We start from the raw sequence: 24,301 nt of genomic DNA, 5'->3' as shown, positions 1-24,301 counted from the left end.
AGAGAGGCCTTGAGGAGGAGGGAGACCAGCCCTAAGGAGAGAAGGAGAGAGAGACAGGTCCTGAGGAGAGATAGACAGGGCCTGAGGAGAGATAGAGAGGCCTTGAGGAGGAGGGAGACCAGCCCTAAGGAGAGAAGGTGAGAGAGAGAGAAATAGAGAATGGAACAAGAAGCAGTGGGAACATTCAGATAGTAGGCATCTACACACACACACACACACACACACACACAGTAACCCCCCAACACACGCACATTTTTCAAGCTTTTGTGAAAGAGATATAGAGTATACACAGTAGTCATCATCTGCAAGTGTAAAAGAGCTATAGAATATATTGTAGAATATAGAAGATAGAATATATTGTTCAAAATATTGTTGTTAAAAATGTTGTTTGTTTTTCACCCGTTGCTCTTTTCTCGTGGTAGCTGGTCATAAAATCTTGCTGCTGTGATTAACATTGTGGTGTTTCGCCTAACAAATATGGGAGTTTTTCTATGTTTGACCTGATTACCGATTCTGTATGATCTGCAGAATTGTTTTTAATCTAATGCTCTGATGTGCTCATACATTTGTCAGGAGGTTAGGAAGTGCAGCTCAGTTTCCACCTCTTTTTGTGGGACCTGTTCATATTGTCGGTCTTCCCTCCAGAGCCAGGTCTTTTTGTTGGGACTCCTCTCGACAACAAGGCCTTGCTCATTGTTTCTGTATTTACATGTTTTGTTTGTTACAGGGGTCAGAGGGCAAGGAAGCATTCTTGTTTCCACCTTCCAGTGTGTCAAATAGATGTATTTTACATATTATATTTGGCTTGGGTCTGACTGTGTTGATTTTCTATGGCCTTGTGGGGTCTGTTTGGTTATGTGTTTAGGTTCATCTCTCTGTGGATGAGGCTTTGTTATGAGGCTTTGCGAGTTGCTTTCCTTTAAGTGGGTGTGAAATATAACTGTTTTTTATTTTGTGGATTAGTTGGTATTACTGGGAATTCAGCTTTGCATGCATGATTTTAGGTTTTGTGTTTTTAAACTCTGAAAATACTTTTGCACACTCTGCATTCAGAGTTTGTGTTGGGTGTTTATCCCACCTAATGATGTCTTGGTTGGTGACGGATCCTCAGACCGCTGTGCCATAGAGGACACTGGGTTTTATGACACAAGATACCACGTGGGACGTCTGGGTTGATGTTCTTTTGGACCGCGTGGAAGGCTGTTCTTGGCTCGTCTCTCAGGTTATTCACAGCCTTATTGAAGTTACCTGTGGTGTTGGTGTTTGGGCTGAGGTAAGTGTGGTCATTTGTTTGCTCTGAGGCAACAATGTCTAGATATGACTGATGTTTGTGCTCCCAGTATCTGGACCTTCTTTGGAAAAGTCTTACGGAGAATCAGGGCACAAGTCTGTCAGACTTTGAGAAGAAAACTGATATATGCTGTACTACATTTGATTATTTTTATATTAGAATAAAATGTTTGCATCAGTGTGTGGATGGTTAGAGAATGTGAGAGACAGAGAGAGAGAGAGAGAGAGAGAGAGAATATAATAGAGCGCAGCCATTCTCTCGCCACAGCGCCAGCCCTTGCTTGTCTTTATTAGAGGTATCACAGTGGTAGGAGTCCCAGCTTAAAGCCACTAACAGAACGGCGCTAATTTTAGCCTACAAAGAGGATAAGACAGATATGTCCCACTGATTGCAGGGCCATATGGTGCCCCAACGATAACATTGTGTCAGGAATATTTCTAGGTACGTGTTGTTTCAGCGCTGTTCTGAAGTGAAACTCTGCATTTGTGTGTATGCATATTTAAAGGAGGCGCTGATAGGTTAACGTTTTTTCCTGTGGAGTCATCTGAGAGGAATTTTGGGTATCGGTGTTGGTCTGACACCGCTGGTGGAGTCCTCTGGCTGTTGTATCTCTCCTCCTTCAGTTGTCTTTAGTATGTTTGTGTCACTTAATCATTTCAATTTCTGCCCATTTTTAAACATGTTAATTCACCCAGACAAATAAGAAATAAAGCTCTCCCTATTTCAATCTCTCTCTCTCTCTCTCTCTTGCTTTTCACTTGAAATAATTCAATTTGGACACATTTTGAATCTCTTGGCATTCAGCCCCCTTAACAAAAGACTGAAGAATTTACCAGGCCAGTCTGTGAATTACCAGTGTGGGAAAGCCGATTTCATGCATCCAAACCCGTCCACGGCGCCATATGGAGGGAGGCTCCTCCGACGCTTTCCCCTTGTTGAATCAGCCCCTCTGCATTCGACGGCTGGACCTCCACCAGGGTCAGGGGGGCTGTTTGACCAGCCTCAGAAGGGTTGAGGGGACTGGGGCACGGCTGGTCTTGTTGGAGAGGAGGTGGAGACAGCCGGGGGTGCTGGTGAGTTAACCAAAGGCCCAAAAAGATTGACCCCGGCCTGACCCTTCAGGAACCATCCTCCCTTGCCTTCTGCCATGGATACCATGTCGGTGGCATAAATTGTACCAAAAGCCCTACACTGCTTACTCCTTCTGCCTAGAACCCTGATCCTGGTCCAGTTAATAGGATGCCATTCGGGAGTCGCCCTGCTTGCTAAAGAGATAAAGACCTGGAGCTTTGTTTCAGGTTCAGGAAGAGACAGATAACCAACAAAAAGAGGAGGAGGAGGGGAGGATAGGGGAGCAGGAGGGTCGATTGTGTGTCTGTTTGTTTTGAAAAACACAGGCTCACACAGACACAGGGTCACACACACACACACACACACAAACACAAACACACTTAGCTGTAATCTGATCACTCCCTTTTTGCTCCAAGCTGGTCAAACTGAAAAAAAGTAGAAAGAGGAGTAACAGGAGCGGCTGCGCTGGCAAGGAGGTCCTGTTGTGACCTCTGAAATAAAGTCCTGGAGTTAGTAGTGGCGTTCTGGTTCCCCAGGGCCCTCCTCTCCGGAAAAGGCCCCCTATTCCCCTCTAAGGGTCCTCCTTTTGACCAGGGCCCGGAACATCCCCAATAGAGCTCTGCTGAGAGGTAACGTGCTGAACACAGTGAAGGCTGCCATTTCCGACACACCAAGTCCCTAGAGATGGGACACCAAGTCCCTAGAGATGGGACACCAAGTGCCTAGAGATGGGACACCAAGTGCTTAGAGATGGGACACCAAGTGCCTAGAGATGGGACACCAAGTCCCTAGAGATGGGACACCAAGTCCCTAGAGATGGGACATCAAGTGCCTAGAGATGGGACACCAAGTGCCTAGAGATGGGACACCAAGTCCCTAGAGATGGGACACCAAGTGCCTAGAGATGGGACACCAAGTCCCTAGAGATGGGACACCAAGTGCCTAGAGATGGGACACTATTTCCTTAGAGATGGGACACCAAGTCCCTAGAGATGGGACACCAAGTCCCTAGAGATGGGACACCAAGTCCCTAGAGATGGGACACTATTTCCTTAGAGATGGGACACCAAGTCCCTAGAGATGGGACACAGAGATGTCACAGTGGGGTCATAGTGTTTCTCGAAGTCTCTGCGCCGTGAGCCAGTGACTGTGTGTTTTAAAATGTGTGCGCGCGCCCGCGCGCGTGTGTGTGTATTGACAGCTGAGGCTACAGTTCTAAGTGTTCCATATCTGTCTGGTCCACATGGCTCTTGGACCGCAGGATGAAGACTGCCTCACTTCCGCTTCCTCTTCTCCTAGCGGTCATCCTTATCTGGGACTACATACGGACAGTCTGATAGGACTACAGACCCCCCCCCCCCAGCACTCCTCCACTTCCTGTCCCTGTCAAAACATCCGAGGTGGACCAAGCATATTTGGACATAACTCCACCGGAGAGCCACTGTCTTACACCGGAGAGTTACTCCGTCTACGGTAGCTGTCAGATCTAAGGTTACGTCAATTTCCATTTCCCACTGAAACTCCAAGTCGAGCCAGGGAAACTCCTCACTGAGATGGAATGGAATTGCCATGAACCAAACCCCGGCAGCTGACCTCCTCTGGGTTTAACAGACCGTTCTGTGGCCCCACGTCCATGTCTCTGGGCGCTAACCGCGTAATCCCTCGGTGTGACCCCCCCCCAGTGCCTGCACCCGGGCTTGGGAAGCAGCGAGAGGCTATTCTTAGCAGCGTGGCTGGCGTTCCTGCATTATCTAGCTACTGTACTTCGGCTCTGCCACACTGATAGGCTGTGTGGGGAGGGGGGAGGGGGTGGGGGGTTCGGGTGGCGGCTTGCGTATTACAGTGCTGGGTAATTCAGATAGTCAGCATGGGAAAAATAAGTGAGCTGAAGTGGACAGCGACTTATTGGCTGAAGAGGACAGCTTGGTATTGGCTTGCTCCCTTTGGTATTTTCCCGTAGCTTGTTTTATTTCTTTCTCAAACATGTTGGAAATATTCCATTATTCCTAATGTCTTCTTCAGTGGATTTGTTTTTATTGTTCAACGATTTAGCAGTAACCTCTTCTGTTAGGAATACAAATGCCGACTGAGTTTGGTTTGTGTCATTGGATGTTTCCTGTGACCGGCAGGAAGTTCTGTTAGACTGGTGATTAGTCAGTTGGGAATCGGCCTGTCTTCTCGTTCTTCACCCTGTTAGGTGGTTGGTTTGGAGGACATCTGTATGTCCTTTAGCCAACACTACCAGCTGCCGTAGGTTTGGAGGGAACCATGGTGGCTGCCGTCATCGTCGTATTTTTATTGCGCTAAGTGCTTTTCTTCAAACATCTCTGTCCATCTCTCTCTGTCTCTATACCTCACACTCTGAAACAATTACTCTATTGCCCTTTCCATCTCCCTTTCTCTCTGTTTCCCTCTCTCTCTTTCTCTCTGTTTCCCTCTCTCTCTTTCTCTCTGTTTCCCTCTCTCTCTTTCTCTCTGTTTCCCCCTCACTCTTTCTCTCTGTTTCCCTCTCTCTCTTTCTCTCTGTTTCCCTCTCTCTATCTCTCTGTTTCCCTCTCTCTCTTTCTCTCTGTTTCCCTCTCTCTTTCTCTCTGTTTCCCTCTCTCTCTTTCTCTCTGTTTCCCTCTCTCTCTTTCTCTCTGTTTCCCTCTCTCACTCTGTCGGAGAATATATTGAGCAGAGACAGGCCATGGAAAGGTGTCAAAAGCTGTCTGAGAGGAAAGGAGAGGGAGGGTGGCAGGGAGGGAGGGAGGAAGAGAAGGGGAGATGGAAGTGTGTGTGTGTGTGTGTGTGTGTACAATCAGAAGGCCTCTCTAAGTCCTGTTTGAACCGACATAACCTTCTATCTTCAGATTAGAGAAAAAAGAAACAACAAAACACAATGGAAGCGGGAAAATAAAAATCAATAGTTACACTATAAAAGTGTTCAACACGAAAGGGTAAATTCACGGTCCTGGACTTTCATTTGACCCTCCCCTGGTCCCAGCTCCTCGCCCAGGCTGTCAGAAGGAGTAGAGGTTGCCGTGGTGGTGTGTGTGTGTGTGTAGAAGATGGTGCAAGGGACTGGGCGGAGGGAGGATGTTGTAGTTTAAAGGCGTGTTGGAGGCCCCCGGGCGGGGGGCATTTTCCAGCGTGTCACGGCCCTCTGTGCTGTTGACCCTTAGTGGGGAAGCGGTGCTCCGAGGCGCTCGGAAAGCAGTCACATTTCCTCTGACATTTTTACCATCACCTGTGGGTATGTCAACTGACTCCTTCCAACCTCTGTCTGAGGAGAATATGCATGAGAGGTCTTGGGCTCAGCAAACACGCACGCACGCACGCACGCACACGTGCACACACGCACATACGCACACACACGCACACACAGATCAACCCCCCACCCCCACTTAAAAGTACCAGCTTACAACGACTAGATAAGAAGAAAAACACCATTTCAAATTACTTAGTCATTAGAACGCATCATACCAATGTCAAAGCACACATATTAGAGAGGCTATAAGGAGGCGCTTTTATTCGTCAAGTATTTAAAGAGATAGGAAGCACAATAACAGAAAGTGAATGAGCATCTAATTACTAATAGTCTCCTTTGTTTTTTTTTTCTCTATCATTAAAGAAATTACTAACCAATCACTGTCAGCATGTCACAGCTGTCATTCCCTCATCTGCCCACATCGGTACTTTAGACAGGCCTTATTATTGAAAAAGAATTATGTTTAATTACGGAATCTAATTGCGTATCTCCACAGGCGAGTATTTACTTACCAAGATGATTGTCTCTTCGTAATTACTAATCAGGAAAATTATTTATTGACCTTATTTTTTACCAAATATGTACTGTATCAATGTATGCATACCTTAATAGAAAATCTATAATAATTATCATGAATTATTTTGCATTAGAAGTTATTGTGAAGTGCATAGTTTATAGTCAGGGCTCACGCAATCCATCTCAAAGAATTCTGTTGTTTTCTCCCTGTTGCTGTCTCTGTTTTCTCGCTCTCCCTTTTTCTTGCTTTCTTTTTCTATCTCTTTCTCCCTCCCTGTTTCTCTCTCTCTCCGGTTCTCCTTCTCGCCTCTAGTTTCCTTTTCTGTCAGAAGCCAAAATGGCAGGAAGAATGTCTAGACTTGTTCGTGTTGTTGTGGTGACAGATAGTCCTCAGCTCCAGAAGGGAGATTTCTGTATAACACACGCAGATCCCAAACACAAATCCAGTTTCAAGTGTGTGTTCTGTGTCCTGTTCTGTCCCTCCTCTTTGCACTGTTTGTTGTTGGTTTAGTGTGTTGTCTCCAGCATGCCCGGCATTGAAAGAGGCTGGGAAAAGCAGCTTGTGGTGAAGGAGCCCGGGAGACGGAGACGCTTTGATTCCATGTGTGGCTCTTGTTGGGAATTGTTTGGCAGGCAGAAATTCCTGCATGTTCGGAATATTTGGAGCGGGGAGGCAATTCTTTGCAAAGGGAACCCCCGTCGCCCCCTCCCCACTCCCCACCCCCTCCTCTGACCATGTGAATGGCCTGAATACAATAAACGCTGCTTTATCCTCTTTTCCTTCTCTCCTTCCTTCCTCTGCTTTCTCTTTACCACTGTGTGCTGTGTGACAGAGAGGGTGTGTGCGCCTGACTGTGACAGCATTGGTGTGCGTGTGTGTGTGTGTGTGCGCGCACCACTGTGTATAGAATAGAGACTGGAACGGGATCGCTAGGCCCCAGAGGCCTGGGCTTTGCCTGAGTGTCTAACCCAGGGCCATGTGAGCCTACTGGGGTGTAAAACCTACGGATGGTGGCCACGTGGGAGATGCCCCAGGTCACCTGGCACACCATTCCACAGAGGGAGACTTAAACAAGGAAATGGTCCTTGGACCAAATGTGTTATTAAAAGAGAAATCGTTCCTCAGTGTCTATATAATCTAGTGAAAATATATGGAGGACCAAGCTTTGACCATACGACACACAGACACTCTCTTTGAATGAGAGAAATGACATCATCAGCACCATCAGAGGATGATATCGGTAATTTTCAGTTGTTTGAGAGGCCATATCTGTCAAGGCCCGTGAAATGTGAGTGACTGGTCTGAAATGCCACGCAGTTAATTGGCCAAGTGGCTAGAAAAATTTCTGACACCTTTCAGATGGCCCAACGAGGGCCAGGTAGTGGCAATGAAAACAGCGGCTATAGGGGAGATCCCAAATGTTACCCTATTCCCTACTTTAGAAACGGCCGATGGGCAGGCTAGTCATATGGAATTGCCATGTCTAGGGAGTAGCACGTCATTTGGGATACACACATAGTATAATCAGATCACTGGAGATTAGCCCAGAATGTCCTGGGTAATGTCATGATGGGCCTAGAGAGAGAGAGAGAGAGAGAGAGAGAGAGAGAGAGAGAAAGGGGGTGTAGATGTAGGAGATGGAGAGAGAGAGGGAGAGTGACAGGCAGACAGGCAGACAGACAGGTAGCCAGACAGAAAGACAGGTAGCCAGACAGAGAGACAGACAGGCAGATAGAAAGACAGGCAGCCAGACAGACAGGCAGCCAGACAGACAGACAGAAAGACAGACAGGAAGCCAGACAGAAAGACAGAGAGAAAGACAGGCAGGCAGACAGACAGGCAGGCAGGCAGGCAGACAAACGTACTCCACGAAAGAAGATGACCAAAGACGGGGCGGCAGAGTGGAGAAATATTAATCCCAGGTCTAAATCTTTTCTCCGCTAATGCTAACGGAACAGTGGGAGTAAATGACTGATGCTAAAAATGCTAAGCGGATTTCTGCATGTTCCTCTGCTGTTGTACAGTGCGTGTGCGTGTGTGTGAGAGAGAGGCCAATGAAATATTCCGTCCCTCGTTGGCCTCAGGGCTTCTCTCCTGCCCCTGGCTTTCTACAGTCCCTGGCCTGCTCCCTAATTACCACACACACACACACACACACTAGTACAGCCACACACACGTGTACACTCACATACACACACACACACATCCATGGATGGTGGATGAAGGCACAACACATGACATTTTGTGGCTTCCATTCCCAGCCACTCACATTCATGCATGTGACACACACACACACACACACACATGCACACCGCCCTCCTCCTTCACTAGTTTGCAAGACACTGTCATAACCCATCACTGGGCAGTGTGCCTGTGGCGTTTCCTTGTGGCGTGGTAGGGTGTGTGTGTGTGTGTGTGTGTGTGTGTGTCTGTGTGTGTGTGTGAGAGTGTGTGTGTGTGTGTGCTCTCCAGCAGGCTGTTGATAGCCATAATGAGCCCAGCCAGTCTGTTTATGAATCTGAATCAGCCCTGAATCATTTCTAAGATTATTTCCACCTTTTCAGACTCTAACTGCGAAGACCCCCCCACACTCATTCTCTCTCTTATCCCTGGGTTCTCGCATCTTTTGTTATTTCTTCGTGCTTTTGTGCCTTTCTCTTTCTGGCACCCGTTTTCTCTCCTTCCATCTCTCTCCCTTTACCACCACACTCACTCGCTCCTTCTCTCTCTCCTCTCCTCTCTGTCAGGCTCTGGTAACAACGCGGCAGGGCTGACATTTGAACCAACGTGGCGGCCAGTCACATCTCTGTGTTTCGCTCCTACACCTTTCAGCCACCCTCTCGCTCTTTCGTGCAACCCCCGCCTGCCTCTCGCAGCCCTCGCTCTCTGAGGTAAAAAAGAGAAAAGCAGAAATTAGCCCCAGACCTCGCTGAGTTGATCGGTATCAAATTGCAGTGAAAATGGAAATGCCAATAAAATTGACGGCTTCGTCTTCGCCTCCCCCTTCTCCCTTTCGAGGCCTTGTAGGAGCTCAGAGGTCAGCGTTAAGCAGAAATATTAAGCGAGCGAGGGAGGGAGAACAGAAGAAGGAGAAGGATATGGTTGTGACTATCTCTCTGCCTCTCCCTATAGTCTGACCTCTCTTCCATGTCTTCCACTTTTCTTTCACACCCCTCCCTCTCCTCCCTCTCCTCTCACCCTCTCTCTCCCTCTCTCTCTCTCTCTCTCGCTCCCAGACATCCATTCAGTTGATTTGCTTCTGTTTCCTTATGGTATGGGACGAGCCCCCAGGTTTGTTATTGCAGGCTTTGCTGAACATGAGCCGGTTTTTACCACGGATTCAGAGCATTTGCTTCCAATAGAAATGGGTTCTTGGATTACAGAGGAGCCCAGACCAACCAGAGTGGCTGTGGTTTCCCCCGCTAGCCAATAGAAGTGGTTCCCTAGTCCCTACAGAGTGGACTAGTTTTGACCAGGGCCTTTGTGGGTCTGTTAGGAATAGGGTTCCATTTAGGATGCCGTTCTCTTTGTCTGAAAACAGGAAGAAGAAACAAGGGTTAAACTTTTGCTCGTTAAGCCAAGGCTGTATTTGGTCTGACTAATGATGTAATTGAAGCTAGCTAGCCATGGAGAGTGGACATGTGTGTATGGGTGTATGTGTGTGCATGTGTGTGTGTTGTGGTGTGTATGTTTGCGTGTGCGTGTGCGTGTGTGTGTGTGTGTGTGTGCGCACGCTCAACCTAACCCTTGTTTTTCTATTGTATGTGGATCTGATAAAAACTCCACTGAGTCTAGCTGGGAAATACAGCTAGCTCGCTAAGCGACAGCCCACAATCAATCACTGAATCAATAACATTTATCTTAAAACACACTTTTTTACATGTGTAGTTGTCACTCAAGTCCAATTTCAATGGACACTTTGAATTAATTCAAGCTGAGTCAGGAGTAAACCCAGTCCCCTTTCCCAACTAGTGGCAACTGCGTTACCATGCAACCACCAGCTCATAATGGCTGCAGCATGTCAACAGGTTTATATAACTACCTCGTCTTTTTTACTAATAGCTAGTGGTACATGGACAAGCGATGTGTCTGATGTCAAAAGAGATCCGAATTGTGTTTTTCGCCACTATAAATGGTTATGAGAACAGGACCCGACCTCAGATGTTAGCTAGCTAATGTTAGCTTACTGGGTTATCAGACTTTAAACCTCCCAGGTAGCAGGGAGTTTTGCTTCTCTAACCGCAGATCTTTATCCCAACACCCTTCTCTATCTCTATCACTTCTATCCACCCTTTATGGTGGACATCAAAACCCATAACCCTGGCTTTACCAGCGCCATGCTCTCCCAACTGAGTTATGTCAGCCCAGAGTTATTGAAAGGTAGCTGTTGTTTGCTTTGTGTGGTTAGTTAACAAGCTAACATCTCAAGCAAGGGTAGTGATTAAATAGGCAGTTATTTAGCTGAACTCTAACTGTTTAGCTAAACTATGCTTGGTCGGAAATCAATTAATTTTGCCGTCACTGGAAAGAGTAGGCAATGGCTTAATGTTACCTACAAGGTCAGCCCCCCCTCTGTGAATACAATAATTCAATGTCTTACTGGCGAGGTGTAGTCAAATCCCACGGATACAGTACCTGGACGGAAACCGCAAAGGGGAAGCGATGCATATGTCGAAGCACAGTGGCTAGGAAAAACGAGAACTCCACACCATTCAGCCAACACGCGCCAATGCTAACCTAATCCAAGCCAGATTAATTGATACATTAATGGCAGTGTTTCCAGTAATCCGGTTGGAGATTACATTTTCCAGCCTGGCACATTTACTACATTACCAAGAACCTCAAGGCAGAGCCATTACCACTGGCAAAAATTATTCCTGGAAGCTTGCCTTCACAGTACCGTAATTATAAACACCAGAAGACAGGTTTTTATACATTTCATGTAAAACACAGAATTATGCCTCTCAAGTCTCTCTCTTCTTGTTCCTAATTCTGGTTCAGACGGAGCAGAGATGTAGTAGCCAAACATCTAGAGGACGAGTGATGTTTGTGAGTGTCTTTATTAGTAATGTGCATAATGAGGAATATTTCTGAAACACAATAACCATAACTCTAAAATATTCTAAAAATACAATTCAGTTAAAAAGGAGATTGGGAAGGGGTGAACAGAAGAGACGAGCAGTGGAGGGGAGGAGGAAATAGGATGCAGTTACCAGACAACAAGTGAATTAAATCCAGAGAGCTTCAGAAGTGCTTTGTATTTGATCAATCAATCACTCAGTCAATCGATCAATCAGTCACTCAGTCAATCAATCACTCAATAAATAACTGGATCCAATTCTTCACAGCCGCTTTGCTCTTCTCCCACTGCTCTTGTAAAAGAAAGTCAGTTATCATTCCACTGAACCATTGAAATATTTCCCAGCAGCACCCTCACCATCCTCCCAGACACGCTGTGTTTGTGGGTATAGCGCGTTTAGCGTGTTTACTTCCCTCATGTTTCTTTTATGATAATCATTTTATGGAATAAGGGGGGGGGGGGTGTTTTGAATAATGATAATAACAATTAGGGTGAAGAAGGGCTTTCACGGCGTCGGGGGCTGGTGGAGGCTCGGGGGAGAGTGGACAGACACGCTCTGCATCTCCAGTCCAACTGTATTCCATGGGACGTCACTGGAGCGAAGAATGCGCCGCTTTCACATTTCTGTCCGTGTGTTTTGTCTGAACGCTGCGTAGCCTGGGCCACGAAAAGCACCTCTCTCCCGCGCGTCTTTTCTCAGAGCCAGTACACCCTAAGCCCCCCCCCCCCCCCCATCTCCGGTAGGGGAAGTTAACTGCCCTAATGAACCCTTATCGACAGCCCACAGGTTGACATCAGCGAACACCACACCATTGTCATGAAAATATCTTTGTCGTTGCTGTTTGTGCTTCTGACGTTTGTTGTCTCTCTCCTTTTTATTTTTATTTTCTTTTCAAGCCACTCAACCCCTTTTGTAGTGCCGCGGTGCTCCCCCCCGCCAGAGGTAGAATTGCCCCCCCCCCCCCCCCCCCCCCCCCCCCTCAAAAAAAAAAAAAGGATAAGAACGACTAAATCTCTCTCTGTCATTTTCAATTCTACTGCTGGGATGGATGGTAGAGTGGGAAATGCCACCTTCCAACTCCTTTGTTGCTCTCTTTCTTTTTCTCTGTCTCCCTCGCTTTCTCCTCTCTCTCTCTCTCGGCTGTGTTTGTGAGCCAGCCAGCATTTACGCTGTGAAAAGAGAGGGGTTATTTATAAAAGTATTAAAAATGAATGCGCTTCAGATCAGAGGTGCTTGGTTTCCTAGCTATTCTGTTAGCGCTGCATTGTTGCCTTCTTCACTCTTCCCACTGTGCAGACAAAGCTCCTCGCTGCATTCCTCTGAAATCGTATTTATTTCCTTTGACCCCAAAAGAATGAGGGATAAGAGGAAAAAGGGGGGATGAGGATAGAAGGAATAAATATGTAAACAAACCAACAAGCGAAAAATACAAACAGTTTCCCTGATCTCAATGTTACTTCCTGTTTTTCGTCATATGACAGGTGATGGCATGGACAACAGTGTGGCTTCGCCGAGCACTGGAGACGAGGATGACCCGGACAAAGAAAAGAAGAGGAACAAGAAGAGAGGCATCTTCCCCAAAGTGGCCACCAACATAATGAGAGCCTGGCTCTTCCAGCACCTAACGGTGAGTTGAGCGTCTCTGTCTACTTCAACGGAGATGCTAATTCTGGGCCGGTTTCTCTCTATCTATTTCAACATCTCTGATGTTTGTGCTGCATTGGTCAATCTCCCTCTGCTTTAATATCTCTGATGGTAATGCTGTGCCGGTCTATCTCTGTCTACTTTAACGTCTCTGATTTAAATGCTACTCTGGGCTATCTCTGTCAACTTTAACATCTCTGATTAAAATGCTACTCTGGACTTTCTCTGTAAACTTTAACATCACTGATGGTACTGCTGCTCCAGTCTTTCTTAGCGACATCTTTGATTATTTTCTGCCTGTACACAGATTTGCAAAATAGCACATGTACATTCTTCAGACCCCATCGCCAACAATGTCTCATGGCCTCTTCTTCGAATACGAGGAACTCTAAAGAACAGAGAGTGTTCTGTTGTAATGTAGAGATTAATCTGTCTCTTCTGTCTCTTCTCTTTCTCTCTTATCTTCGATCTTCTGTTCTCTACTTTGTTGGTGAAACTGGATAAGCTTGAAGTTAACCTAACCAGCCCCTGGCTAGAGAGAACATCTTAAATAGACTATAATTATTCCCCAAGAACAAATCTGACACTATTTTGTCAGTGAGGCGCTTAGAATTCCATGAAAGGCCGATGGTTTTGGTTTCTCGATAATGGCTGGGTAGCGCCGGGGCTAGCTTTAGCACATGTTACTACCGTTACTCACAAGAGGATTACTGGCTGTGTAAAGACCAAGGTGTTGGCGCCCTGTTATCCCAGTCACATGACCTATGTTTGCCTCCTGGAGCAGCACAAGGTGCTGTGAACCAATAACTAGAACCAGAGGCGTAGTCTGAGATTTGGCCTATTGAGTTTTTTTTTCGTGTGACGATGGATCTCCATGACACTAAAACATTCTCAGGTCATATTGCAGTTTGGCCGTGTGACTGAATGTCTGCAATTAGAACAACATTATACCTGCTTTCCATTTAATTAGCCCAGTCACAGTGGATCCCCTCATTCTTCTACACTGTTTTTGTTGATGTTTAGTGTTTCTGTTCTGGAGAAGGGCTAGTCATCTGGGTTAGCCTATGAGCTGCTCCTGACCCCGCCTGGCGGACAGGCAGACAGACAGACAGGCAGGCAGGCAGGCAGACACGCGTGCAGGTAGACAGGCAGACTGCTCCATTGATGTGGTTGCCTTTCCTCAACCAGTTATCTTGACGAATGAGAAGCTATGTTACATTTCAGTGTCTCCCCCGGTTTCAAATGGTAACACCCCCTTCCCCACAACCACCAATACACCCACCAGCGCACAGACCGCGCTCACAGCCCTGCCTCCCTGACCCCCCACCCCCCTCCACGCGCCTTCTCCTCACCCTCAAACCTTTAGGGGCCGCGGAGGAAAGGTGTTTGAAACAAAAGTCTGCTTTGCCTAGACACTTCCTGTCCGTGGACTCGATTTCTCCCTGAGCACAGGAATGACTTCACACCCGTCTGTACCAAAGCAGAGGGAGGGAAGGAAAATGAGGAATCAGAAACTTCAAAAGCCTCAATACACAACAGTTACTGGAGCTGGCGAAACAGCAGTGTTCTAAATTTCATCTGCTCTCCGTGCCAGAAAAAGAGAATGACAAAATGAGAGAGAGAACTAAAGAGACTGTGTCTGTATCTGCCTCCTTAGAGATACACACAACAATTAATTATCAACACACATACACACACACACACACACACACACACAAACGAGATTGAGCATTGGAATATTGTAGAATATAATATTTTGTCATAAAGTGCCAGAGAATGTAAAACGATGGCATGTTGATTAGACTTCTTCCTTTATAGACTGTCCCCTTGCCGGCTGTCCCCTTGCCGACTGTCCCCTTAAAGACTATCTTCTTCTAGCCTGTCCCCTTAAAGACTATCCTCTTCTAGACTGTCCCCTTGCAGACTGTCTTGACAACTATCCTGTTTCAGACTGTCCTCATAAAGACTATCCTGTTCTAGGCTGTCCCCTTATAGACAATACTCTTCTAGACTGTCCCCTTAAAGGCCGTCCCCTTATAGAATATACTTTTCTAGACTGTCCCCTTATAGACAATAATCTTCTAGACTGTCCCTTTAAAGGCTGTCCCCTTATAGAATATACTTTTCTAGACAGTCCCTTTAAAGGCTGCCCCCTTATAGACTATACTTTTCTAGACTGTCCCTTTAAAGGCTGTCCCCTTATAGACTATACATTTCTAGACTGTCCCTTTAAAGGCTGTCCCCTTATAGACTATACTTTTCTAGACTGTCCCTTTAAAGGCTGTCCCCTTATAGAATATACTTTTCTAGACTGTCCCCTTAAAGGCTGTCCCCTTATAGACTATACTCTCCTAGACTGTCCCCTTATAGACAGTCCCTTTAAAGGCTGTCCCCTTATAGATTATACTCTGCTAGACTGTCCCCTTATAGACTATACTTTTCTAGACTGTCCCTTTAAAGGCTGTCCCCTTATAGAATATACTTTTCTAGACTGTCCCCTTAAAGGCTGTCCCCTTATAGATTATACTTTTCTAGACTGTCCCCTTAAAGACAGGGGAGGCTGTGCCCTTATAGACTATACTTTTCTAGACTGTCCCCTTAAAGACTGTCCCCTCATAGACTATTCTTTTCTAGCCTGTCCCCTTAAAGGCTGTCCCCTTATAGACTATACTTTTTTAGACTGTCCCCTTAAAGGCTGTGCCCTTATAGACTATACTTTTTTAGACTGTCCCCTTAAAGGCTGTGCCCTTATAGACTATACTTTTCTAGACTGTCCCCTTAAAGACTGTCCTCATAGATTTCTCCACTGATATTTTATGTTGCTTTACCATGACGTGCCCACCGAAGAATTCTAGTCCAGTTCTGTCCAGTCCAGTTTTGTCCAGTCCCAGTTGTGCAACAGCTGGAAGTGGGACAACAGTAAGTGGGACAACAGGAAGTAGGATGTGGCTGGAGGGAGGTATGGATTGATGGACAGACTGACGTGATAATAAATGGATAACCATCTCTGTAATCACAGAAGCAATGTTTCAGTATTTTGCAAAACAAAAGAATCAGCAAGATATTGCTATTGCTGCAATAGGGAATGAAGAGGAGGTAGGAAATAAAGAGAGTGAGAAAAATATGGAGAGGTAGAGAAATATAATCGGAGTTAGAGATGGAGAGACAAAGGGACATAAGTGCAAAGAGAGATAGAGAAGGAAAGAGGGGTAGATGGAGAAAGAGATAGATGGCAAAACAGAGAGATTGAAAGAAAGTGTTAGAGAAATATAACACTTATAGAGAGGATGGATTGATAAAGGGAGAAGATTCCATTTGAAATGGACGCTTTTAATGTTTTCATTGGTTGTTTTCAAGACCAGATACATATCTTCAGTTTGTTCGAAGAGGGAGAGAAATATTCCCCTCCCTCTTTGTAGAGTCCCTTTCCAACCGGCCTTATTGACCTCTGCTGACTGTTCACCAAAAGAAAACAAGTGCATCACAAACATTTCTCTTTTTCCCATGTTGTTGCGGCTGATCTAAGCTGTAAAACATACAAAAACCCAATAGGGTCTAGGGCATGACACTTGGGGTGTTTAGGCATGAAGGACCAGCTTAAACACAGCTGACAACCTGTGGCGAGGGAAGAAACAACAAAGCACTCCCGCCCCTGTATCTTTGTATACATTGGGAGGAGAAATGTAGGAGCACCTCCTAATCTATCTCTTTACACTCCTCCCGCTCCTTCTCCTCCCTGTCCTCCTCTGGATATTTGGAGTCCTGTTTGCTCTCCCTCACTGATTTCCTCTTAGTCCACTTCTACTTCCTTCTGTGTACAAATGGTTTAATTTAACAAGAAATTAGTAGTAAATGAAAGACACACACACGCACGCACGCACGCACACACACACACACACACACACACACTCTGGCCCCAGATTCCCAAGGCGGCCCTGTGCTGCTGGCTGCTCCCCAGTGGAGAGGTCATTTGTGAAATGATGTGATAAAGTAATTAGATGGAATTCAGCCCCTTCAGATTGTTGCCATGCAGACATGGGGGCTGACATGCATGCACACACACACACACACACACACACACATGCAAACACAATTCCCGCACTGCTACTCCCCTCCGATTTGTACTGAACATCATCATCAACCATGGGCGCCGTGATTGCAGGTCGTAAAAACCCAAACCACAGACCCAACCAGTCCGCTTTCTTCAATCCCCCTCGCAGACGGGTAAAATGAGAGAGGGAGGAACGAGAGGGAGGAACGAGAGGGAGGAACGAGAGGGAGGAACGAGAGAGGGAGGAACGAGAGGGAGGAACGAGAGAGGGAGGAACGAGAGGGAGGAACGAGAGGGAGGAACGTGAGGGAGGAACGAGAGGGAGGAACGAGAGAGGGAGGAATGAGAGGGAGGAACGAGAGGGAGGAACGAGAGAGGGAGGAACGAGAGGGAGGAACGAGAGGGAGGAACGAGAGGGAGGAACGAGAGAGGGAGGAACGAGAGGGAGGAACGAGAGAAGGAGGAACGAGAGGGAGGAACGAGAGAGGGAGGAACGAGAGGGAGGAACGAGAGAGGGAGGAACGAGAGGGAGGAATGAGAGTGCAGAACACTGCACTAGATAGGGAACATAGTGTTCTAAAGTAGTGTACTACATAGGGAACACAGTGGTCTAAAGTAGTGTACTACATAGGGAACACAGTGGTCTAAAGTAGTGTACTACATAGGGAACACAGTGGTCTAAAGTAGTGTACTACATAGGGAACACAGTGGTCTAAAATAGTGTACTACATAGGGAACACAGTGGTCTAAAGTAGTGTACTACATAGGGAACACAGTGGTCTAAAGTAGTGTACTACATAGGGAACTTGGTTTTGCTATAATAGCCATTAATGCAATAAGGGCTGTAATTTAGCTTACGCCGTGCACAGATGTAGCCATGGTTGGCACAAACACACACAAAAACACACACACACACACAGAGACATACACACAAACACATTCAAACAAACACACACACACAATCACACACACAAACACACACGCACATTCAGACGCACATGCACATTCAGACACTCACATAGACACACACACAGACATTCAGAAACACACACACACAGACACCCACACACATTTTAGACACACAGACACACACACACATTCAGACACACATACACACACAGACACACACACACACATTCAGACACACACACACACATTCAGACACACACACACACACACACACACACCCATTCAGACACACACAGACACACAGACACACACACACACACATTCAGACACATACACACAGACACACACACACACACATTCAGACACACACACACAGACACACACACACATTCAGACACACACTGTGTGTATTTTTTCACACCACAGTGTGTATTTTTTCACACCACAGTGGTGGTATTAAGCAGAAACAGGTGTAAAAACCGTATCATTCTTTTCTGCGCCGAAAGGGTTTAGGAGGGGGTTCTTGAGGAGGTTCTTCAGCTGTCCTTGTAGCGGAACCATTTTTCAGCTCCAAGGAGACGCCTTTTTGTTTTTAGGTAGAACATTTTGGGGTTCTACCTGGAACCAAAAGAAATGTCCCACCCCTCAACATAGAGCCTTTTCCACAGAGGGTTCTACATGGATCCCAGAATGGTTCTGCCTGGACAAAAACGCATTTTCTTCTCCTAGGACAGCCTATCACCCAGAACCAACAGTCACTCGTACTGGTGATGCTGCAGTCAGGATTTAACACTCACTCACACCCTGTTAGCAGGGGAATCCTGCCTGAAGGGCCTCGTCCAAAATAGAAAACTCTCAAGGTCAGAGTTTGTCTGGAGCTTGGGTGCCAATAGCCATCGTCTGTTTACTGCCAGAACCAACCAGACTGTCTGGGCTCGTTGTCATTCCAAATCTGTGCGTTTGGCAAGCACGACTTCACCCCTCGATCATCAATGGAGCTAGCGTCCATAACTTCCACAACAGTCCTGAAATACTCAAGTGACTCCCCAATCACGATGGCGGAGACAGAAGCCCTCCTGTATGTTGCTGTGTCCTTGATCCAGTTGTGATGAAGTGCAACCAGAGCAGAAAGCATTTCTTATATCTTTATTGAAAATGTAATTGAGCTCTGCCCTGCAATATGTGGCCTGAGGTCTCTGGTTATTTCTTAATTTGATCCAAGTGGAAATCCGAATACAAGGCGCCACCAAATTAAGAGCTTAAGCAGACTGCAGGCAGAGCACAGAAGGCTGGCGTGTCCGCCAGAACCACACCACCGAAAAATAGATTCCTAGAATGACTTGTGTGTGTGTGCTTTTTTTCAACTCAGTTTTTCTTTGTGTATTTTTTTATCTTAGCGTGTGTTAAATTATTCAAAATAATGGTTCTGGGCATTGCGTTTCATTTGTCTAGCTGGCAATGTCATTGTTTTCGTGCCTGTAATATGTTTGTATGTGAATGTTTGCTTGTCTCAGTGCATTTCTTTGTGTGTGTGTGTGTGTGTGTGTGGCAGACATTTGGAAGCAATGACTGAATGTGTTTATCACTGTAGGAGTTGGTATCAAAGATGTCAATTCTACACATACACACACACATGAACACACACACACACACAAACACACACAGACACACACACACACACACATACAAACAAACACAGACACACACAAACATACGTGCACCCACACACACACACACACACACACATACGTGCACCCACACAGACATACACACACACATACGTGCACACACAACCATGCAAGCCCCACATCTTAGAATGAAAACATCATCCATTACCTCAGTTGGTGGGACCCACTCTATGTGGAATGACCTCCTGTACACACACACACGCACACACACACACATACACACCTTGGGAGTCAGGAGTGTGTGAGGGAGGTAGTCTGACATGTCCATCTGGTGTTGGCGTGGGGGGGGGGGGGTGGGGCTGGGGGGGGCGTGGGGGTGGGGATAATGGTAGAGTCCGTATGGTCGGGGCAGAGGGAGGCGGCCTCTCCTGACACAGACCTCTGAAAGGCCATCTGGGTAATGATGGATGGCCAGAGAGCTCTTTCTATCTCTGTCTCTCTCTGTCTCTCTCTGTCTTTCAAACTCGCTTTCTATCTTTCGTTTTCAATCTCTGTCTCCCTATCTCTGTTTCTCCTTTTCCCCCTCCCCCGATACACCCTCAAAACATTTCCCCCTCTCTTTAATGCCCCACCAGGGCAGTTAACTTTTAATTCATGTCACCTTCGCCCCCCAACCTCAAAATGGCCGCTTCTGAATGGGGCTGCTGGGGGCTGGCTTTGGCAATGTGTGTGTGTGTTAGGTTGTGTGTGTGTGTGTGTGTGTTTGATTGTGTGAGTCTGTGTGTGTGTGTGTTAGGTTGTGTGAGTCTGTGTGTGTGTGTGTGTGTGTGTGTCTGTCTGTGTGTGCATGTCTTTGCGTGTCTGGGTCTGGTCAAAGGGGTGTAGGGGTTCGTTTCCTTGAGAATGTGAGAACTTTACGAAGGCTGAAGGTCGATTCCTAGCTGTATGGGATCAGTTGCCGGGCATCCAACACGGAATCCAACTACCTTCCTCATTCAGCTGGAGTCCCCTTTCCAAACGGACCTCTGAGACCTCCAGGGCTTAGCTTTGTGATCTTACTGTCGTTTAGCTAACGCTCTTATCCAGCGGTTATCAGAGAAGGCTGGTCTGTCTGAGAGCAGTGGAAAGTCCTGTATAAATGTGACTCTGACTGTGTTGTGAACACACATCCACCATGGTTGGGGATAGTCAGCGGTGTCTAACTCTCATTTACCCACAGTCCTCCACTCCTTTGGTGGGCCTCATGATCATTTGTGAAAATGCGGTAATGAGTGTGTGTGTGTGTGTGTACATGTGCCTGAACAACAGCAGTCAGTATTAGACTGTGTGTGTATGTGTGTACATTTGCCTGTGTGTGTGTGTGTGTGTTTGAGTGTGTGTATATGTTGAGACCTCATTTGGCTAGCTGTGGTATCGACAAGTCCAGTCGCATTGACGTGTGACAGCGCTCCAGGTTCTCTATCCACTAATCACTTCTAGTTGATCTGAAAATACCAATAAAAGGTTCACACACTGCCTCGGGTGCGCGCCACACACACACACACACACACTTGCGTGCGCACACACACACACACACACACACACACAATCATCTCCAGGGAGACATGGTGCCTGGTTGGTGTGTGTGTGGATTGGTGTGTGTGTGTGTGTGGATTGGTGTGTGTGTGTGTGGGTTGGTGTGGATTGTTGTGTGTGTGTGTGTGGGTTGGTGTGTGTGTAGGGGTTGGTGTGGATTGGTGTGTGTGTGTGTGTGTAGGGGTTGGTGTGAATTGGTGTGTGTGTGTGTGGATTGTTGTGTGTTTGTGTATTGGTGTGTGTGTGTGTGTGTGTGTGTATTGGTGTGGTATTCAGTGCTCATGAGAAGGGTTGGTGTGATTCGGAGGGAGAAGCGTCAAGGGAAAATGCTGTAATACGATGCTGCAGTTCGCCTGACAACAGTTTTCCATGCAGTACCTAGCTGTAGCTCGCCTATCTGCTGTTAGCATCCGTTAAAGCTAGCTCACACCTGATGCTAGCTGTAGCCGGAAGTAATGAATCCCTGTGGGTGCATATTGAATAGCGTGTAGCTTAGTTTGCCACAATGTTAACAGGAAATGTGCTGATATAGTCTGTTCGTGCTATGCCATTGTAGTCTTGACTGTTGGTGTTACTTTCCCGCCAGGACCTTAAGCTCTCTTGAAATTGTTAGCTAATGCTGTAATGCGATAACTGCTTGCTGCTACCTGTTAGCCTTTATTTTTGGCACCAGTGTTTTTAGCGAGTTGCTACAAACTGCTATTAGAGTTAATTAGCTATTGTTATTGGTAGGTGCTAAGTGTAATCCTTCTTACTCCTCTGTGTCTGCTTCTGTGCTGAGAGCTTTAGTTCTCTGGGATCTCCAGTCTCTGGGATCTCCAGTCTCTGGGATCTCCAGTGTCTGGGATCTCCAGTCTCTGCAATCTCCAGTCTCTGGGATCTCCAGTTTCTGGGATCTCCAGTCTCTGCAGCCAGCAGAGACTGTGCTGCTATACTTTGCCCTAGATACACTATGTGTGTGGGTCTGTCTGTATATATTTTCTTCAGGTCTCTGTTCTGTGTGTGTGGTTATTTTATATTTGTGTATTTGTTAGCTTCGCCTGACTGTGTCTGAATATGTGTGTGTGTGTGTATATATGTGTGTGAGGCAGTGTGCCTGATGGATTCTATGGCAGCGCAGTCGCGGTAATCAGTTTGCACGTTGCCTGAACTAATTTATCAATTCAGTTCCTCCCACTTGTAATCTCACCCAGGCATGCTGTTCAGAGACCTGTGAGCCTGTCTCTCTCTCCCTCCATCTCTCTCCCTCCGTCTCTCTCCCTCTGTCTCTCTCCATCTCCGTCCATCTCCCTCCATCTCCATCTGTCTCTCTCCAATCTCCATCTCTGTCTCTCTCTGTCTCTCTACATCTCTCTCTGTCTCTCTACATCTCTCTCTGTCTCTCTACATCTCTCTCTGTCTCTCTACACCTCTCTCTGTCTCTCTACATCTCTCTCTGTCTCTCTACATCTCTCTCTGTCTCTCTACATCTCTCTCTGTACCTCTCCATCTCTCTCTGTCTCTCTCCATCACTCTATGTTCATCTCTACATATTTTCACTCCAATATTACAGTGACTTGAGAGAAGTACATGATGCCATTTTAATTTTTATGTCAGTGGGCTTAATATGTACTTATAATAAGTCAATATAATTACATATAACACACATATATAACATACATTTTCACTGAACATGATCTTTTTAAGTTTATACTGAATGTCTTTATTTAACAAATAATATTATTTTCACACTGATAAGAGCATCTACTATATTGTCTATGACCACCAATACTGAAACACGTTGGAATCTCCTGCGGTTATACTCACTTTATCTATCAGTTATACTCACTTTATCTATCAGTTATACTCACTTTATCTATCAGTTATACTCACTTTATCAGTTATACTCACTTTATCTATCAGTTATACTCACTTTATCAGTTATACTCACTTTATCTATCAGTTATACTCACTTTATCAGTTATACTCACTTTATCTATCAGTTATACTCACTTTATCTATCAGTTATACTCACTTTATCAGTTATACTCACTTTATCTATCAGTTATACTCACTTTATCAGTTATACTCACTTTATCTATCAGTTATACTCACTTTATCTATCAGTTATACTCACTTTATCTATCAGTTATACTCACTTTATCAGTTATACTCACTTTATCTATCAGTTATACTCACTTTATCAGTTATACTCACTTTATCTATCAGTTATACTCACTTTATCTATCAGTTATACTCACTTTATCAGTTATACTCACTTTATCTATCAGTTATACTCACTTTATCAGTTATACTCACTTTATCTATCAGTTATACTCACTTTATCTATCAGTTATACTCACTTTATCAGTTATACTCACTTTATCTATCAGTTATACTCACTTTATCAGTTATACTCACTTTATCAGTTATACTCACTTTATCTATCAGTTATACTCACTTTATCAGTTATACTCACTTTATCTATCGGTTATACTCACTTTATCTATCAGTTATACTCACCTTCTCAGTTATACTCACTTTATCTATCAGTTATACTCACTTTATCTATCAGTTATACACACATTCTCTCTCAGTAATACTCACTTTATCTTTCAGTTATACTCACTTTATCTATCAGTTATACACACCTTCTCTCTCATTTATACTCACTTTATCTATCAGTTATACTCACTTTATCTATCAGTTATACACACCTTCTCAGTTAAATTCACTTTATCTATCAGTTATACTCACTTTATCTATCAGTTATACACACATTCTCTCTCAGTAATACTCACTTTATCTTTCAGTTATACTCACTTTATCTATCAGTTATACACACCTTCTCTCACACCTTCTCTTTATCTATCAGTTATACTCACTTTATCTATCAGTTATACTCACTTTATCTCTCAGTTAGACACACCTTCTAACTGTGTTTATCTCTTGCGTGTCTATTGCTCTCACTCTCTATTTCTCTCTCTCAGTCCCCCACTCTCTCCCTCACTCTCTCCCTCACTCTCTCAATCCCTTACTGTCTCTCTCTCTCTCTCTCTCTGATGTGAGCTAAAGTGAATGATTTTATGCCATCATGTGGAAATGCATCATCTGTTTTGGACATGGGTTGGCTGAGCCTTTTAACACACTGTTTGTCTCTGCCACCATTGATTTCTTATGGACCAGCAGAATTAGGAAGTTGCAGTAGTTAGAGGATAGCTGAATCCTCTGGATCGTGCATTGTCTTCGGCCTGAACTGGAGACACATTTAAAAAACCTGTGTATTTCAGGTATAGAAGTATGTT

General features: G+C 45.5%; 1 protein-coding gene across 3 annotated transcripts in view; it reads left to right on the top strand.

Moving 5' to 3' along the window:
• meis1b (Meis homeobox 1 b) overlaps positions 1-24,301 on the top strand; it is an 87,535-nt gene that overhangs the window by 28,795 nt on the left and 34,439 nt on the right. For all 3 annotated transcript variants that reach the window (XM_010867892.5, XM_010867902.5, XM_010867917.5), the window contains exon 8: positions 12,692-12,837. In XM_010867892.5, coding sequence (XP_010866194.1) covers positions 12,692-12,837 — 146 coding nt within the window. The remainder of the gene's footprint in view (positions 1-12,691; positions 12,838-24,301) is intronic.

The sequence above is a fragment of the Esox lucius genome, chromosome 5 (assembly GCF_011004845.1).
Source record: "Esox lucius isolate fEsoLuc1 chromosome 5, fEsoLuc1.pri, whole genome shotgun sequence".
NCBI lineage: Eukaryota > Metazoa > Chordata > Actinopteri > Esociformes > Esocidae > Esox > Esox lucius.
Note: the sequence above shows the minus strand (reverse complement) of the source record. Positions and strands in the feature narration are given on the sequence as shown.